This window comes from Galleria mellonella, unplaced genomic scaffold (assembly GCF_026898425.1).
Source record: "Galleria mellonella isolate WM207_F2 unplaced genomic scaffold, CSIRO_AGI_GalMel_v1 utg213, whole genome shotgun sequence".
Taxonomy (NCBI): Eukaryota; Metazoa; Arthropoda; class Insecta; order Lepidoptera; family Pyralidae; genus Galleria; species Galleria mellonella.
This window is the reverse complement of record NW_026442039.1, coordinates 622,139-643,929: the sequence shown is the minus strand read 5'-3', so window position 1 is coordinate 643,929 and position 21,791 is coordinate 622,139. Positions and strand designations below refer to the sequence as shown.

Sequence of the window (21,791 nt, the reverse complement as noted above, 5' to 3'; positions counted from 1 at the left end):
CGTCATTTACAAACCGAATCAGAACATTATTCTTTATTATTTTATTTCCATCGAAATTTTATCAAAATCGGTTTAGTAGTTAATTTCTAAGTAAAAACAATTATTTTTGCTACGATTGAAGTTGGTTTTTTTTTTATGAATACGATCTTAAATTATCACGAATGTCATCCCTGAGTTTAATATATATAACTTTATGTGAGATTTGTTTTTTAATAATTTATATGTATATTGTTGCAGGTGAAAAAATTGAAGATTCAATGATGATAATGGTGATACTGAATGGAAGATTGACCATAATTTGATAACTGCATTCGAGTGTGTGGATAGAGTTGTTTTAAATTATCTAGCACCATTCGAATTCAGTGCTCGAATGTGGATGGCCAACGAAATATCAACACCAGAATATGAAGCAAAATCTTGTGCCTGCCAGCTATTTATGTTACGCTATCTTTGACAATTCTTATAAGAATATGGTGACATTTTAATTTATTTTATTGAATATTTTTAGTTTAATTATCTATAATTGCAGGTGGCGTGAGACCGTTAGACCGGCAGTCTATGAGGAAGGCGTATGTTCAGCAGTACTGTATAGTTCATGTTGATAATGATTTATAATAAAAAAAATATTGTATTATTTTGTTTTTTCCTTACGATCATAAGACACATTACACAATATCGAAGTGAAATGCGTTTGATAGTTATTACCTACTCCAATTTAACAAAAATTCAAATAATAATAAATTTATTATTCATTTATTTGGAATATTATTTTCATAAGTAAATATCAATATATTTATAAGAAGGGATAATTTTAAATGTCTGGGAAGAACGTGATCTGATTTCATAACTCGAATCACATATTTCTGTATTTAATACGTTCTTGTACTAAATCTAAGTCAGATGTACGGAATATTCTTCAGGTTTCGTTATTTGTTTATTACTTTTTTTGTAGGTGTCAATTCTATAATTTTGTTTTTCTTTTGTTTGTTCAATTTCAATTTAGTTTGTTCAACATTGCTTATTTTAATATACTCAGTTATTTTGTCAACAATGTATATTAAATATATAGCTAAATAAAGCCTATTATATATTACTTTAGTTTAGTCTTACTATTTTGGTCTGTAGGCCTCTGAAAGGTGTTTGTGATGGCAACCTGTGCAACACTTTTTATCAGGTGTTCTATAAAATAAGAATAGTTATATATATTTGGATTTTGTCTCATGAAAATCCTGCAAAATTGTTTTCATTGCTCGCTGTACTATTCTGGGTTGATAGTTTTGTAAAAATTATATCTTCATAGTAATAATTATAAATGTATAAATAGTTTGTCGGAGAAATTTTCTGTCTGTGAACAATAGTACGACACTATTAATTTTTATTGTCATTGTATTTTATTCAGGGCATAATTTAAGATTTTGTTTCACAAAAAACACCCGGTTTAATCGTAGAAAAACTAGTTATTTTGATTTAAAAACTAAATTACTGAACCGATTTTGATAAAATTTCTACCACGGCAATATAAAAATATATCCTTTTAGATAAATAAAGAATTTTCAAATCGGCTTATAAATGACGGAGTTATGAGGTAACAAACGCAGAAAAAATATAAAGAATTAAGAAACTCGTCCTAATGAGATAACATAGATAACATATAACATGTTTAGTTTTTATATAAATTGAGAATACGTCAGTTATTTCTATATCTGTGCTTACAACAAAGCTCAACAATTAATAACTCAAAATTTTAAATAAAACTAATAATAAATAAAAATAAAACAAATATTTTTGTTCATTTATATTTATGTATTTTCTTTCAGCGACATTTTATAACTATAGAGTGCATAAATAGGAAATTTTATTTACATTCATTTACATAACATATTTTATGTAGGTAGGTAATTAGGATTACGTTGGTTACATTAACCAAACTTATTATCATCTCGTTCATACAAAATAATATCTATAATGAAGAGGAAATGTTGAGATTTATTTTTACAATAATCAACAAAAATTACTAAGCTAATTTTGATAAAAATTGCAAGATATATCTCGAAATACTGTAGGTTACTATTTAAATTTCGAATTATTATTGTTTATCTTAATTTTTATAGAAGAGTGTTTATTAAGGAAATCTTTCTACCGAATGAAAAATACATTCTACATAGGTAGGTACTTAGTATTTCTTATGATTAATGGGAATATCTCAATTATGTAAGATGAGCGTTTATTGATAGTTTATTGTCAACAGTATGACAGTTCTAGCAAACAATTCATTATAATATAATAGCCTTTGACATAATTATCCAAGCCATTGTTCAATGTTGGCGATAAAAACTGCATGGAATTAAAACTTCTTCTTTATTACACTCACAAAACATTAAAGCATTGTTAAGCAAAATTATCAAATGGATTCATAATTGATTGCCGATCATTATCTGCATGAAAAGTAACTGAACTTCTTTGCAAGAATGTATAATATTTTAGCTGCAAGGTTTGGCTTGCTTTTCTCCTTAACAACAAAAAAAAAACACATACAGTCGAATACAGAACTTCTTCTATTTCTGAAGTCGATTAATAAAATATAATACCACTACACAGGACTTGTTAATTTCAATTAAAAATACAATAGACAAAGAATTTGTAAATACATCCCCTATCTAAAAGGCAAGGTAAATTAAAAGAAGCGATCAATACTTATATAGTAATAAAAGAGTCGTTGTTACATCGGCGAATTAAAAATAAATACAACTATTGTTTTTTTTTAATAAATTTGAATCTAATAATCTTATGCTTGTAATTAACAATTTTGAATAGACTTAAAGGTCTAAGAAGATATTTATTTCATATAAAATAATTGTTAATTTTCAATTGATTCTTTTTGTAATCTATAAAATTGATTAGATAGTATTGATTGGAAATTTATTGCAAAAAATATTTTAATGACATATTATATTTATTATAGTAACACGTGTTCTCTTCTTCTTGTCGCGTATTGGAATTTTTCTTCGTTTGCCAAACCAAGGTCATTTCATTCAACAATTTCTGTTGTAGTTTCACTGGACTATTTCAAATTCGTTGCATTTGAATATAACATTTGATCATTTCTCTCCTTCCTTAAAACGTATGTAATTAGTTTTCAGTTAATAATTTTATCACAACAAAACACAATTATCAATTAATTGTTCTCTAGACAGATAGACATACGAATTATTTATTAATTTTATATGAGACAAAAATAATAAAATAATGTTATTTATAAATAACATCCCACATAATATGTTTCGTTGGGCTTTCATTGTAACATTCGTACTCTCTCATACTTCTCCAAACATACATATTTTAAACATTACCTACTACAAACATATACATACGCAAAGTGTACACAAGGAACATAATCGTTAATAATTAATCTTATAGATAATCACCCATCATCTCTTCTTGTATTTAAAATACAGTGACTTTAATAATTATTATATTTACAATACATTATAAAATTATTAACCTATAGTGAATTGTGCAAAAGCGCTTACATTGAGGTAATACCTTACACTGTGTAACTGGTGACTACTAATTGACTATTAGCACTAAATTATATAGATATATTAAATTAAATACACCTTCAAAACTTATACCCAAAACCTAAGGTAACAGAATGTCATGGTTCGCAGATTTAATTGAAAATAATAAAAAAAAATGACATTCATCAGATGTCGTGCTGACAATAAAATATCTAATAGCTTCCTTTATGTTAAACAAGTGGGAATTTATTGATACTCCAGTTAGCATCATGAAAATGCCTCGTAAATTTTACAAGGCCGTAAACCGAACCACCCAGAGCCTTAACTACTCTTATTATATTACGACTCCGCTCCTCGAAATAATTTTCGTGGTTTGTTCTTTAGATTTCTCCCTCGATGCGTCAATGTTTATCTTGGAGGATTGTATTTTCTTCCACGTATCGCCAAGTGCTTTGCTGAAGTGATCGTCAACCACTCCTTTGCTCGACGTTTGTGTTTTCTCGCCATCTTTTGATCTGGACGTTTGTATCTGCCGCCACGTGTCACCGAGAGCTTTCTCAAAGTGGTCGTCAACCCAGAGACTAGCATCGTCTACTTCCATGGCTATTGTTTTAGTTGGTTTCGGGGGTTCCTCGGGTTTGAATTGGATTGGACTGCTCGCTCGGTCCTTGGTGTTTGGTTTTGGACCTGGCTGGACGTTCTCTCCGTTTTTCTTGAATAAGTTCATGTAGTCGTCTCCTAGTGATCGTCTAAAATGCTCGTCTATCACTGGATCACACATTGACATTGAACCTATGAAACAAAACCATTTTTATTCATGAGACTAGAAGCACTGAATTAATAAAAACTTAGCGTACTTAATTTACGTAATAACAAAACTCATTAAATGCAAAATAATAACGATTGAATCTAATTGAGGCTGGTCACGACACAGGCGACTTATCGAATAGAGATTACTATCAATTTACAAATGCGTATAATACGATTGAAACAATACTCGGTCTAGTATATCTTAAACCAATGTGTTAGTGACATTGGAATCTAAATATATAGGCATATTGATGTTGAGCAATTGAAAATTATGTAGATAATAAGCAGCTCAAACATGAAGTAGACAAAATATTGTATACTATATCATACCATCATCATGTCAACCCTCAATTGTCTATTGCTAAACATAGGCCATACTCTAGTCCAGAGGAGTAAGTAAGTAGCATACCCTTCTCCGTGAAAATATCTATATTAGTACGTGTTTAAATGTCCTAATTTTAATGATAATCGGGGAAACGATAACGAAGTTTATTAATTTCAAATAGATGTACCTACATCCATCTCTAAACAATAATTTTTAATGTTAGCTCATCGTCCTTTTCATTAATAACCCCTTAGCTTCCTGTATTTTTCATTATAACATCAAACTATGAATATTACTAATATCGAAATTCGCACTGTTCCTTTTAACATCCCGTTTGGTTTTCTCATTGTTAATGGGCAAGGTTACACTAGCCTTTTGCGAATAAAAAAAAAACAATTACCAAATGTATGTAATGTATCTATTCAAACCGGCTCTACCTATTTGGCTAACTATTTTTTTGTTGTTTATAATTAGGATAAGGCTTGTATAGAAAAAATGTATGGAAAATTGTACTGAAAAGTAAACAATTTGGGTAAAAAAAAATACATAAAAAGTGATCGAAAGAAGCAATAAGGTTTTATGAGACCAAATTTTCACTTTAGTCTTCATTAGTACACACATACGAAGCTGGAGCGAGCAGTTAATATAATTATATATACATCTCTGCAATCTACTTGTTAACTAATAGAAAACCAAATGCAGATTGATGACCGGGTGGTAATTGACTATCATGAATTGTACCTACATAATACACAGACAGGACAACGTCTCCTGGATTTTTCTAGTATTTTAAATTCATGTATTTCATTTGGATCTTACCTGGTGGAGTGTCATTACTTTTTGTGATGACAGATGGCCGGTTGTAAGGAGGAGGCGCAGGTCGCGCTCGCAGTCGCATATCGATAGGCGCTTCATATTTTCCACCAGGATATTCTGGTGGCGCTCCTGCAGACAAAAACAATAAAATAGTTAAAAATAAAATATAAATAAACGTACCTATGTGATAATTGATAAAATTATAAAAAAATCAAATATAATTTGTTTTGACAAATTCATGGTAACTGTAATAGTTTATTCTATACATGTAGACATTACAACATTGTTTTTAAATCAAAGATTATTTATTATTGCTAGACATCTAAGATTAAGACGAAACTAAAGACATATTCTACAAAAATGAAGTCATTTCAGCTAGGCGTTGTGGCCAAATCAGGATATACTCATAGATATATTATTATATACCTAACAATATTTCCCTTCTTTGTTTGACAAGGTATAAACGTAATATAAACCCGTGGTGTAATTTCCATGTATATTCAAAATGGACGACTTGTTTAAAATTGTTACAGTTCACGTCATTGTCGGGATCTGAGTGAAGTATCCTCTTCTATAACACTTGGCCCCCGTTAGTTAATTCAATTATAAAGTTGACTATAGTTACAGTTGAGAGTTACAAAACAGCTGGATACCTAACTATTATAGCATCCGTAAAAGAGGGTTCACTAGTTGGACCCAAGTTCAATTTCTATTGAGCCTACAATTTCAATTTAAATTAAGATAGGTATAATAATATAAAATAAATAGGTATTATAAATGTTTAAGTTTGTTAATATGATTGAATTTTTTAAATATGATTTTAGATATTAAGCTTGTTGGAAACTCCAACAAAAAATAATACTAGCATAAAAACTTTTTATTATATTTTTAATTACAAAAAGAAATAAATAAAATTGTCATAAATGGGAGAATAAAAAAAAATTATTCCTAATTATTTTTGGCCGTTTATATATTAAAATCCATATATCAAAATTGAGTACAATACAAAGCTGATAATAAACCAGCCTGTATTTCCTATATGAGATTGGCATTCGACCACCTTTCTTTCTCATGCGTTATTAGTATATTGATCTATTTAGGAGTCTATCATCACTTTAGCTCGCTGATTCTTTAGACATTACAGATATTACTACACTTACATAGTTCTTATCTCTCCAATATAGTTATCTCGAACTAAATATTTTTCATAGCTATTTAAGACTTATAGTTCTACTGCGATATTTGCATTATTGTTCCAATATAATTTACTTTTTATATATTTATCTTACTGACTTATTCACAAGTTTAATGTTTCAAATAATATACAGGGTTAAATGAACAGGCGGCTCACTAGATAGATTACAGGTGAATTGTCGACCTTTTAGGAAGGAGTATATGCTCTTATATATATGCTATAAATATACTATTTTCTTGAAGGTTTCATTGTATGTGTGGAAATACTCATGGTGAGAGTTGGTTTCATAGAGTAGTCGTGCATAGTAGCTAGTGTTTGAAGATGAATTTGAAGGACCTAAATTTCGAAAGACTTTTACCTTTTTCATTATAGCTTAAATTGGTGGGAGCATCGTCCACTTCATCTGAGAGCTCTCCGTCGCTATGTGGCTGTGCGCGCGCTACCGTTGCCACACAACGCCTTTCGTTGAATGACTGCGATCGTAGCGCCATCTTGCCATTTTCCCTGAAAAAAAAAACAAAGATAATTTAGTAAATATGTATAATAAAAAAAAATCTAAAATAAGTTATAAACATTGTTTTTACCCATTTTTTATGTAGATAGATATAATTATATATTTTACTTGAAATTGAACTTAAATCACGTGAGTTTTGCTATCTTTTTTAGCAGGTATGGATAATAATGGTAGGGGTCAGCTGTCTCGAGAGAAGCCAGTTACAGTGCTAAGCTAATCTAAATTTACAGTACATCGGATGGGTAAATTGCGTAAAAAACCAGAGCAAGTACACATGACAATACAAATTTTTTTCGTTAATTCCAAATTGGATTTATCCTTTATACGATGTCCTTTTTGGATAGGTACAGAGAGTAAAGGGCCTTTACCTTTATTATACTTACATACCTACGTCTTATTTGTGTAGAGATTTTCAATTATTTTCTTTCTTTTTCACTTTATTAAAAATCTTGGAAATAAGGCAAATCAATATATGACGTCGTTTTTTTAATCTTCATTCTGTGTATCTACGAGGAAGTAAATTCACTGCGATATCTAAAGTCTAAAAAGTGAGTGTATTTAGTTTTTACCTAGGTCTGTAGTCAGGCTGTCTCATTGACCTTCGCTCTCTGCGCCATTTGCCAGTCATTTCCTTGATTTGAGGAGTCCTGGGCGCTTCAGGTGAGAGAGTACGGTCACCCTCAGACTCGCCACTCGATGCAGTGCTCGGTGTCTCTGAAAATAGTAGTATATTGGTTATTAAACTATACACATAAATAAATAATAATACTGTTATGCATAATAATTAGATTGATAATTTTCACTCTGATATTGAAACAAGTGGTTTTCAATATAAAATTTTTAAGCTTGAGATTACATAGATACAAATAAAAAAATTACTAATATTTATATTCGTTTTAGTACTAATTCATTTTACTTTTAATGTCTACAATTTAAAATATTTGTAAAATACAGCCAGGTAAGATTGATTTATACATGACTTTGAAAAATCAACATAAACGGATATCAATGCATTATAATTATATTATCTACACTGTAATTAAATAAATTATTAATGCTTGGTAAGATATAATGTCTTAGCTCGAGGATTGGACAATTGATATGTACTGGTCATAATTGTTTTATCATAAAAGAGTGTTATAAAAACCAGACAAAGTTATTCATAACACTTTACGGTGACAGAACGCAAAATACAAGGCAAATGATCAGTGCATATTTTCGTAAAATTACTTATATAAATAAGTATGTACTTTCTGTAATATTTTCCTTGCCCACTTATTTTTATATTAATGCATCGTCAATCTAAATTAGTAAGCACCTATTTTGTCTAGAAGAAAATTATCTATGTACATATGCAGTAGCAATAATATATTAATAATTTCAGTTTTCATATTTCATTCAATGCATGTAATCACTAATAAATAATAAATTATTTTGACCGTTAACTGTATGCAACTTCTCCACATGTTTGGGACAAAAAGTGTCCTATGTCTTTCTTAATTTTACAGTAAAGTGACAATAGTGTCGATAGCAAAGTTTTAATTTAATATTAATACTAATAAGTAAAAAGTAAGTAAAGATTATTTTTTACACATGGTAATACTAATAGGTTTAACATCAAAAGCAAATTAAGAATCTAATTGAATAATTGTTGGCACAGAAACCTTCCGTTGATCCAGAAGACGGAGTGCTTGATTAATCCAATTTAGTATAAATTACACACGTGTATATGTGAACACTTGTACCTTGTCGCAATAACAAATTAATACTTTCTCTTAAAATGCTTACACTTGTCGATAATAGTATAATAACAAAGCATTAAAATGTCTTTAAATTAGATTGATTTATAAACATTATTATACAAAATTTATTGCCCCTTTACAGGATAAAATTCGTCGTCATTAGTATCAATGTATCACTGACGCAATCAGCTATCTACGAATCTCAATTATAAATAAAATAACTCGACATATCTACTTCTGTCTAATCCGTGCGTCGAACTTAAGACTTTGTCAATGTACTAGTATACGTAATTATTTAACTGGGCTACATTAGTCTAAGATTCTTTCCTATGAGATCATAATATACTACTAATACACTGAGGTTCCTTGCTAGGCATATACTTAGAACTAAACATAAGTGTATTTATACAACCGAATGATGTGAGTTAGGTATAATTATTTAGGTTTATTCACATATTTGTGTAATTATATATAAGAATTACAGTTACGTATGTATTTAAAATTTTATTGTTATTGTATATTTGTACGTGATTCGCATATAGATAGGTAGAAAAAAGATGTTGAAATATATATACATTCCGAGTATTATTCTGATCATAATACCACAAAATAAATTTCCACAAAATGGGTGTATTTATCTCTTCAGATATCTATATTACAATTATTGTTACGTTCAGGACTTCGTCTACGATATACATATTAAAGAATATTACGTACTAGAATTGTATGTACTTAATTTTATTATCATAAATCATCATAAGCAGTAAATACTGTAATATTTGTATGTAACAGTAGAACTCGTTTATATTAATATCATCTAAGATTTTTTGCATGTACTTAACGACCAAACATTAACAAAGAGCTCTATTCTCTATGCGATTTCATGCTATACAAGAATCAAGTCATATCATCATATATCATGATTCGCTTGACCGAAATCTAATAAAAATATATATCAGATATTGAATTAGACTAATATCTTTTGAATTATTAAATTATGATTTGTCTGTTTATCTATTTATTTAAAATATTTTAAATATATAGATAGATAACTTTAGCTAATTATCGTTAAACAAAAATTAAAGAAAGACTTTTAAACCCTAACGATGTTAATATACCTAGATATTATAGATTACTTAATTACCCATAATTAAATAAATATACCTTTTCCTGGCGAAGGAATCCATGGTTGCCATAAGGGCACATTGAATTTGGGCGATTGTGGTGGTTCCATTGTATCGAATTGCTGGCTACTTAACGAAGTCCGAGCCAAGAGTAGAAGGTAATGCGGTAGTTCCATCATCACTGTGCAAAGGCGACGTACGATGATAGAATAGACACAAATTTTATGTCCTATCACATTTTATATATCACAACAATAATAACTCTGCCACACATGTTCCAAAAACACAATTTCCAAAATATGAACTTCAAATTTTAGCAAGTGATCCAGGTAAATATAAGATGGAGTACCGGCGTCCCGACACAGGTAACACTGAAGGCCGACTGAATAAAAAATGAACTGGAAGAGATTACATTGGAATAAATAAATGAGATGAAGAACAAAAAACAAACCGAAAAGGAAAAAGAGCATCACGCTACATCCACGCGGCCGGACGTTGCGGCGCTTCCTTCGAACCTTACGGGTACAGCGTGTTATTAAATTTAGTCTAAGTGGATAAATTTTCCATATAAGTTTTCAATATGTATCTAAATTTGGTCCTTCAATGACAATAAGATAATATCTAAACCGAACAATTTGAATGTAAAATCAGACCGGATTTAGAATTTCCTCCAAATCCGAGGATATTTATACGAATACAATAAGATAAGATGCTACTTTGCGGTTCAGAATTCAAATTTGGAATAAATTTCTGCTAAACCATGTTAACACACTGAGGTTTTAATTCTAACCATTTTACAAATACGCTTTTCGATAGTTAACGATCGATTTGATATTTACTTTATCACATTCCAAATGACTGTTTATTATGTCAATATTGAATTTGCAACAGCGTACAAAAGGATAATAGATGATATATCAATACCACCATACACTGTCCTGATTAATTGATGTACAGAGCACTTACGAGTTACATATTAATAGGAACATTATGGAAATTATTGAAAATACACTAAACAAAGTTGAAAGATATTTATAGAAACGATTCAGTACACTAAAAGTATGCTTTCAATTTTAGAAATATTTTGAACTTGAGTTCACAACCGATTTCTTACACAAAGATGTGATAAATGACAATGAAAATATAACATCTTTGATCTTTGCCCTCTGTCTGTAAAAAACAAAGGAAATGATGACATCACATCATTTTGAAGTCAGTAAGACATGGTCATATCAAAGAAAAACATTGTTTTCATTACTGACCTGATTTTCCTGAGTACTTTATTCATAAATGCATGACCGAATACGTATTTTGTTTGTCAGTCGCTTGATCCGAATTGTTCAATATAAAACATACTTATATTGTATTTGATAACATTATTGTTTCGTAAATTCAGATAAAAGTAATATGTATATATTCAATATCACAAAAAGATTATAATGACTATTTTGGACATTGCGATAATTTACTTAATGCATATTTTATAAAGTAGTATATCAACAGACACTGTATGCTAGAATATAACAGCCTGTATTTAGTATACATCAACCTGTTCGGTCCATTCATGAAAGTGCGTGAGCGCAGGGCGCGGGGATTAATGAACCCCCGCACTCTTCTCCCTTCTTACATCTATAGAACCTTCAACCAACTGAATGTAGGCCGTATACAGTAGTCAATAAGGCTTTAAATTATTTTCTCGAAACTAAGCAGCGATAAAAAAATGAATTGAATTCTGTTGCTTGTAGTATAGAGCCCATAATCGTTAAAAAGTATAAGAGATTGAACATTACGGTGGTTGTATCCTTGGAAGGTTGTGTTTTATTTTTGTGCGGTCAGGTGAGGGGTAAGGGAGTCGATGTGGAGCTGTGAGAAGTTGCCGCGCTTCTCTGTTGTAGGACCGTATAAGCATTAGCTTTTTTATTGTCTAATAGAGCGATGTAAAGGCTCACCGACAGGTTATGCTTTGGCGCCATTGCTTTAATTAAGTCTGGATGGTTCGCCGAAAAGAAATGAGAAATTAATAACAGAATCGAACAAGTCATTAGTGGTAGCATGACTAGTGGATTCAATTTAATAATCTCGCTCTACTGAGAATTAAACACATCACATTTTTATAACATTTCTTCTTATTTTTAAATATCAAAACTTATATTAAATTATAATAATGGTAAGTATTTTATTATTAAAGATATCATTGTCAACATTGTTCGTCTTGTAAAACAGTTCTACTAGAAATACCGCAAAGGAATATTTTCTAAACCACTCAACAGAGTATAATTAAACAGGCGTTTGTTGCTCTATTTTTTTTCTGTGTTTTATTTTATTTTTGCTGGCGCTCCATTGAAGCGGAGCGCCACGGTTATAGTCACGGGCTCCATTTAAGTACCTACGTATCTTTGTGGAGTTATGGACAATCGTATTGGAAGTGGGACAATTTTTTTGCTACTATTTGTCTTCAAGAGATAAGATTAATTTAGAATATTTAATGATTTATTTAATGAAGAAAACTGTTAATAATGTATGTGTTATAACAACATTCTACTACGATGTTATTCTTAGGACATGTTTAGAATAAAATTAATAATACCTAACTGAAAATGGTAGTAACTGCTTAAAGTTACAATACTCTTTTTATTGCAACTTAGAATGGCACACAAGTTAACGGCCCATTGGATGGAAAGTGATAACTATCGCCTTTAAATATGAACATTACGTAACAGAGTATACTGTGTCGCCCGTGACACCCTTCATGCAATGCCATTTCTGGGGATTTAAATATTATACTTCTGTACATCAGATCATACCTCTGTAGCCACATGCTTATTAAATTTAAAAGAGGTTATTTTCTAAGTTTTGGCGGATTGAGATCAAACCAAGGATTGAATTTTTAGGTAGGTATAAAGCAATGTACCAGTGAGTTTTCACTAAATTTAGTATGTACTAATTTCCATTTAATAATCAAAGTGGTCTCGGCATAGACTAGTCACCCCTTCTTTTTCTGTGGGTGTCGTAAGAGGCGACTAAAGGAACTTATTAGTCAAGGGATGAGCAGCAGCGTCCCTCTTAAGACATCACCAAAAGCTTAATAGCGGTTGCCTACTTGCCTGCCAAGAGTGGCAATTAATGGCTAAACCCCCCTTATAGGAGGGAAAGGGATTGTTAGCAATGGACTTAGACATTGCTAGCAATATACCCTATCAGGTCGACTTCCACGTGGTTCCCCCTGGAAACCATCGTGACAATTCTTGTTGAATTCGTCACGATGGGCTAACTGACCTGCTTCATCCTCATCTATCATCCCTCACTGGTGCCCCGCCGGTGTATACCGATAGCGCGGGTGGGGTTACCATTCCATTATTACCCATTAAATACCCTTTATGGGTAAGGCCTATGTTTAGCAGTGGACAATTAATGATTGTTATGATGAATCAGAATGATAGTATTCAGATGTATGTTCAAGAATGACACATTACATGCTTACATTGAATTGAACACGAATAAAATGTTATTAATTTAGGTACTCCAGCTTTTTTTCGCAAACAAAAACCTATGTTATAATTTAAAACACAGGATACGTGTAATTCAGTGAGTGGAAGTATTCGCAGTTTGCCCTGAGCAATGTATCCGTTTGCAGCCTCTAATTTGTGAGATGAATTGCTTTATGGGGATTCTGTTTGCACGCACCATTTTTTAGAATAAAGTGTATCTCTGATAAGTGATTTCCGTTCAGTTAATTGTGATTGGCTACATAAAATTGGAAAAAGCAGTATGTAAAAATCTTCTTAGCAAAAAACAATATTTCGAATACAAAATATAATCCTAAAATCATATAAAGTGACAATTTAGAAGAGCTAGTAAACCAGTTAATTTTTATAAAGCTTCTATACAATTCTAATAATTTAGTTTTAATTTTAATTGTTAAGTATTTTATTGTGTAATATTAAATGTAAATAATCGCTATAAGTTCGAATGATTCACGTCTGTTGGTTGAGGCGTTAGAATGAAAAGTGATAACAAACACTCATTTTATTCCCATTAATCTCTCAGTTCAGGGTTTGAAAAAAATAGTAATTTACATTTTTTATAACTTAAAATTTTATTTACGACTGTACTGATATTATGTGGTTCTATTTAATCACATAGAAACGTCAAATTATATCCGGAAACAAAGTTCATATGTAATAGTTTAATTATACTTAATTTGAGTAATTTTTAGTATTTTTTTACGAAAAGCGTTACAATCAAATTGTCACAATTTGGTTGGAATTTATAGTTATATGATTTACATTTAAATTCGATAATTTATACCTGTATAACTTGCGTGAAGCCAGTAGCTGGGTCTATACCTGGAGGGTTTCGAAGAAGTTTGTATACACGTGAGCTCACAGGTGCGTTTACCGTCACGAAATATTCAGTAGCTTAATGTGGGCATTATTTAAATTATAACAATGCAAACGGATGTTGGACGATTTTGATACAGACATGGTTTTAATTTACATAAGTTAACTTTTTATATGCAATATAGAATAGCAAATAGGCTGCATTGACTTTGAATCAAACAAATTCTTCATTTGGTGGGTAGATAGATGTAATAAGAATATTGTTTAATTATAAGATACACACCTGTTTTAATTGTAACAAGCTTCGTAATTGTTCATTATATACCATTATTACGTTAGCACATCGAAATATTAGAATTATCATCATGTTCCTGCCCTTGTCCCATGTCTATTTGGAGTTAACGTAATGTAGTTTTTCTCTTTCAGTCATCTATATTTGCAATCATGTTAGTATTCAATACCCTTCTGACCACGTCATACTTTTGACCATATCATCTTTCACACGGTACATTTATTTATTTTGGATCTCTTTCTACGCTTGATAATTATCTACATAATACTTTCTTTATCAAATTTTCTTAATCACATGACAAATGATTATATTTCTCAACTTCTTTATTAATGGCGTTACTTTCAGACTACCTTTAATATACCTATATAGAGGGGAGGGAATGTACTTCTGTCGTATCGATCTCCACGCGGTCCCCCCTGAAAATATATAATTTCATTCTATCGTATATAATTTCAATGAACTCGTCGTGTGGGTAGGTCAACTGACCTGAATTCTTCTTCACTTATCATGCTTCACTGGTACCTCGCCAGCATACACATATAGTGCAGACGGGGTTATCATTCGATTGTTAGTCCATAAATAAAATATATATATATACATATAGGTAAATTAACCTATAATGAGATACAAACATTAATTAGCAGATTTAATAGAAATAAATAGCAATGCACATACTCATTATTCTGAATTATCAAGCGTCCGTAAATGAGCTTAGGTTTGGTATTACATTGCACTTGATTATTTACACAACATAACCAGTGCAACCGCGCAAGGCGGATGTTTGCAGCGAAAGTGAGGAAAGCCACTGACGTCCAAACATTCCGCATTCCTCATTTTGTGTGGATTATCGTTTTAAATCAACTTTAAAAAAGGAGTCTTTATTTCCTATGAATATAGGCATGGATGCGAATTTCGTCATAAATGTAAGAGACGGATTTTCCTTAGAATTCTTTATATGCTATTTGCCGCATTTTTGCCCGTTCTGTATACGTTATCGGCTATGGGTGTGAGAATTTCAGGAAATTCTTTCTTATCTATTTGGCTCCTACACGTACCTAAGAAATGTCTGTGCACTTAAGTTTCATTCCAGTAGTTTTCACTGTACGCTATTATTTTGGACTATTTCATCAGGGATTTTAGTTCTGAATAAATTTATTTCATCAGAATTTTCTTTTTTGAACTAATATAAAGTAAGGCAAAGGCGTAAAGTATATACAGATTTGCATTGACTCTGAATACCTATTATCTATTACTACAGATAAACAGAGTAGGCATGTATGATGTTATGTCAGTACATGAAGAACTTTATAATTTAATCTATTCTGTGTAATTTGTTTGTAAAATGTAATCAATTGCTATTAAAATATTAGAAAGACAACGTATTAAAGAAATATAAAATTAAAGTTTAATTAGTTTCTTGTTCCAGTTCCCGTATTTTGCGTGTTCTCTTGGACTTGAGGCCTAAGGGAGAGTAAATATCATATTTCAATATTGATCTTATTACTTAATGTTACTTTTATTAACATTTTGATTTATATCATTTTGCACTGTTTCCTTTTATTAATTATAAATATTATAGTAGATAGTATTTTATAATGACCCTTGTGAATTATATTTATTAAATTATACATTACATAAATATATGACATATAATAGAGATAATCTCCATCTATACTAATATTATAAAAATGTCTCATGGATAAACTCGAAATCTACTAACCGATTTTAAAAATACACACACACACACACACACACACACACACACACACATATATATATATATAAGCAGATTACCTATAACTATCCTACTTCAATAAAAGAAAAAAGGGAAAGGCGAAATAATTAAGTACCTAGGTAACATATTTAACTATTTCGTCTGACAAACAAAATTTTTGGAGAAATTTGGGTAATTTTTTTTGGAATATAAAAAATTTGGGTAATTTAATACTTGTAAAGTCTAGAGGTACATAATTACAGTAAAACATTTTAATGAACATACATAACAGTGAATGGGATCAGGAGAGGGGAAAAAATATAAACAGAAGGAATTACTTTTTTGCTCATTCACTTTGAGGTAAATATCAAAATTCGCAGCTGGCAACCTTGTACCTAGTAGCCCTTATTATATATTTTCTTTAGTTTGGGATTCCTTTCCCATTACTTTGGCATGACACAGTATTGATTAGTCGAGTTGAAAAGGAGTCCAAGTATATAAATAGCACATGTATCCCGAAATCGAATAGCAGTGTGGTCTCGGCATAGAAATAGGCCATCTGTTCCTTTCCCGTGGGTGTTGTAAGAGGTAACTAAGGGAGGGTGAGGGATGGGCAGCAGTGTCCCTCTTAAAACATCTTAGAAGCCTACCTGGGGGTGCCAATTAACTTGCCAAGTGTAGAAACTACTGGCAAAACCCCCTAATAAGGGGCGGAGGGGCTTATGTTCTGCAGTGGATAGTTAAAGGTGAATAGTAACCCAAAAATCATGTCTAATGCACATTGATTTTTTAAACTGACAAGAGGTACCAAGTAAACAAATTCACTTTCTCATTTCTATTATTTATTATGGAGTATAAACGTACTATGCTCGTAGTGTTTACAATAACATTTTGCTTGATCTCAAGTTAGAAATTACCAATAGGTAATTTACAATTACATTTTAAACATTAAACTAAATATAGTTTAATGTTTAAAATGTAATTGGACATATACTAAAACCACTTAATAGTAAATTTTAATAAGCCATGTCTCATACATGCGCAATTTTAAAATTTCAGGATTATCAACATTAAATCCTGCAGGTAGGTACAATTTTTTGTTTGTTGGATATTGGAAATATTCTTTGGGACTACTAGACCAATTCAAAATTGTTCATTGATAAAAAGTTACATTTTATCTGAGTAACGGTAAATATTTTTCATAGCAATACCTACAGCAATTGGAAATATGGGTACGCGGCAGTAAAGCAAAGAAAACTGAGTCTAAATATTACAATTATCCTTTGGTAATAAGAATATTTATTTTTTATATATTAGAGTAATTTATTACTGGGAGAAGGGGGGGGGGGACTGTTAATAATGTGGACTACCAGTCCCATTGCTAGCAATATGTCCTGTCATGTCGACCTGCACGTTGTGATGGTCCCCCCTTTTGCCCCTGTGTATCCCCTTATATAAAATAACTACCTTCTAAACTAACCTACACATGGAAAACCTACAAAGCCTAAGAAAAGCCTACGAAGGCTTAACCTAATGAAATCTATGAAAATCTAATGAAAACCTACCCTAAAGAATGGCCTAACACTCTCAATATAACCCCATACCTATATTGTCTTATACACCCCAAACAACCTATGAATCATATAAACCCTTACAATAAATACATAATATTGAACAGATCTTATAATAGAACACTTGATCATTTGGCCAAATAAATAAATGTGTGATCGTCTAGTAATGTAGGACCCGTTGTGTGTGTAATAACCAAAAGGTTCTTTAATTGGTATATGATAGGAGTTAAAAAATGAAGATGATTGATAAGTCTTTAAGGATTAAGAATAATTAATGAATTATACTCATAATTCATGTAACTAGGAAGTTATGTTAATTTAATAGTAAATTACAGAATAACTGTAATAATAAAAAAAATGGGGGAGCGGTCGGGCCCCTCACACGCCCGGACCAGTGGAAGACTTTCCAACTATCTATAACTCTTCCTCCTAAAAGGTAGGGAAGGGTATTACTATTTATTAATGCACTCTGATGGTAATAAGGGCATGAGTATTCTCAGTTCCAAACCAAACATAAGTACATTTACTTCAACATTACAGTGGCTCCACCAGCCCCACGATGCTTCCAGTATAAATTGGTGTTTGCCAGAGGCAAAAGGATCGGAACTGAAATCCCAGGATCACTCCGACACGAGAGCTTACTCATGGGCGATGACCCTTTCAGTCCTATATGGCGACATAGAGATCACCCACTAACAGTACGAAACTGTTTCCCAGCGTCACCCTGTTACGAGCTTACTCAATGGGGGTTTCCCTTCGGCTCCACAAGAGATCAGACCAAGAAGCGAGATCACCCAGACACCAGAACTTACTTTGTTGGGACATAACCCTTCGGCCCTATAATGTGACATTAGAGATCACCTGTGAAGACAGTCCGATAGAGATGAAGATTTGTGTGATAGGGGATACCTTCCACACCCTGGAATTGGCCAAGCCATATAATGTTGATAATTGCTATATCATAACATAGCATTGTCAATTTAATATTATTTACTTAATACCAAGAATACTCAAGGTTCAAGTTAAATCTGTTGATTAGGCCGGAGCCTAAGAACGAGTAGTCCAACCCATAGGTCGAGAGCTACTAAAAGTAATGAGTGCTATTGAATGAACTATAAGTCCAGTCAATTATATATAATATTATTGTTGATTAACCACATTGTGAATTAACCAATTATTTATTCAGAGAGATATATCTAAAGGAACTATAAGTCCTTTAAAAGACACTGATTAATCACAAGTTAACAACGTCTCGTGAAATAACCAGTTGGGTTTTCTATAAGTTTGAGGACACTAAGTCCAACAAGCTATTATTGTGTTGATAGTAATAGAGATCTTTTGTAATATTTGTAGAGGTTTGATTAATCACATTGTGAAATAATCAGATTAAATAATTATGTAGCTTTATAGAGAGGACTATAAGTCCTAATTGGTTATTGTCATAAGTACTGATAAATTACACATTAAAGTGCCAGGTCAATTATTATATATAGGTATATAGGAAGGACAATAAGTCCTATTTGTGTATGTTGTAGTAGTAGAGGCAATATATTGCATAATTATAATGTGAAAGATATAGATTAAATATATATTTGTATAGAAAGGACAGTAAGTCCCATACAATTATTGTAGCTGTACTATAGTTATACTATATCTACTTCCTTTTAGTGTCTTAGTAAACCTATTTACTAAGAGGATTTCTCAGATAAACAAGTGTTTTAGTGTTTAAATCATCATGATTAAATCCCTAAGAAATTAGGTCTTTAAATAATTATCATATCATTTAAGTGAAATTTCTCATATAAATAATTCCAATATTTCCCCTACAGTTATTATAAAATAACAGAAAATTATATAAATTTTCTATAGACTTAGATATAGAATCATAACGTGTATAATCTCCTTTTGTTTGACATCTGTCATATTAATGACGTATTGAATGACGTATTGATGTATTGAATTGAATTTTGATTATTCCAGACAAATTATCTTTTTGAAGACTAGGCAGCATGGTCTCCGACCTTAGCCTGTTCCAAACGGAACAAACGTACTAAAAAAAAAATGAATTTTGATTATCTATCACAACTGTCAACGTAACAAATACTAGCAAGTTTGTTTATTTGTATTTGTTTAATATAATTAAATATAAAATCATCATATATCAACCGTAATATACAACTAAATTATCAGTGACATAAATAATCATGGTTTACACCAGAAATAATTAATAGTATCCAGTAATGCTGCAGTTTTATATTCATATCAGTAGCCAAGCTTACTTTCCAATTCAAGAATGAACAGAAGATTAGAAGTTTAACATTCCCATTGCAATTGTACTTGCAATAATATATACATACAGTACTAATTATCAAGAACATTCCTCAAATACAAGTGTGATGAACATTTCCCAATATGCTATCTATTTGATTCCTAACCTCTAATGTAAATTTATTAAAGAAGTGAATAATCAGTGTTAGTGTTTGCTTTATTAATATTTAAAGTAATTGTCCTAACTTGATATTAATAGGTTCATATCTCCTTGGGTACGGCCCAACATATACAACTAACTCGATAATGAAATTTATAAAATACTAATATTACATTTTACTACTTGCATATCTCCATTCTATTCCCATAAATATTCAAAATATGTATATTAAATATAAATCCAATAAAGATTCACTAATTTTAACCCTGTCTGAACTTGTCTAGTCAATATAGCATGAACAAACAACACACATACAAACCTTATCGACATGACAACTTTCTTCCTAAATATGAGTAAAATAATATAATAAATAATAAATAACTCACACTTGTCATTTAGTACTAATTTTATACTGTACCTCATACCTAGTTAAGAGTAACTATAGTCAGAGAATCCTTTAGTACATTTATTACCATTAGGAAATAATCCACACCTATAATATCAATATAATTAAATATTATTAAAAGCAGTAATATACAAAGAGTTGTTATTGTCAGCTTGCTCACTACAATAAAATCAATATTAAAGTTTATAATAAATCAAGACAAAATATCTATTTAAACAATACAGGCTTGTTTACCATAAACACCCCACAGTCACATAAATTTATCTAATAACACAATTAATAATGTATTAAAAGTATTACATTCACATAATATCACTTGCAACAGTTAAGCTGTCTCTTTGTACATCTGGTATAAAACAAATCCCCACATGTAGTCATGGATAATCAAATATAGACTAAGAATCATTAATCTGGTCGACCGAGTAATGGTATAAAAACACTTCACCATGAAGCGTTAAGTATGAACAGATATTCTAAACCAACACTGTAGTAGTGTAATAAATACAAATATTTCATCATCATCATCGTCTCAACCATCACCAACCCACGACTGAACACAGGCAATTTCCACCGACTGACACAAGGAACGGCCCCACAATACACATAAAACAGTCACTCCAAACAATGGAGGTAGCCCACACCGCTCTTGCATCCACAGGGTCGCCACTCAACAACCCCTCTCCTCATCAATGGCTGTTTCCCCAGCAATGAGACCAGACCATAGTCACTTTAGTCTATTATCCTCAATAAATAAATACTTTATAATAACTAGATATGAAACTAGTTCAATAGTTGATTCAATAAGAATTTTCCAAACTAGACAATTAGAACATTGAATCAAATTAATGAAGTTCTATCAAACGACCATATAATTGGATTTTGTATATGAGTAGAATAACGTAAGTACGTAAATTATATTGATGTAAACTTTGTTCAAATGTGATTGCATTTAACGATATACGCATTACCTAAAGGTATATGGACTCGACTAAATAC

At 31.0% G+C, this 21,791-nt stretch overlaps 1 protein-coding gene across 3 annotated transcripts in view; it reads right to left on the bottom strand.

Annotated features, from left to right (window-relative positions):
• Positions 1 to 1,782: 1,782 nt before the first annotated feature.
• LOC113511964 (transcription cofactor vestigial-like protein 4) overlaps positions 1,783 to 21,791 on the bottom strand; it is a 47,310-nt gene continuing 27,301 nt past the window's right edge. For 2 of the 3 annotated variants that reach the window (XM_026895699.3, XM_031913460.2), the window contains exons 3-6: positions 7,748 to 7,892; positions 7,023 to 7,168; positions 5,473 to 5,598; positions 1,783 to 4,310 (exon numbers count right to left, since the gene is read on the bottom strand). In XM_026895699.3, the coding sequence (XP_026751500.1) occupies positions 3,853 to 4,310; positions 5,473 to 5,598; positions 7,023 to 7,168; positions 7,748 to 7,892 (875 nt within the window). In that variant the 3' untranslated portion in view covers positions 1,783 to 3,852. Of the gene's footprint in view, positions 4,311 to 5,472; positions 5,599 to 7,022; positions 7,169 to 7,747; positions 7,893 to 10,084; positions 10,279 to 21,791 lie in introns of those variants that run through there. The other variant, XM_031913458.2, reaches the window with a different exon arrangement.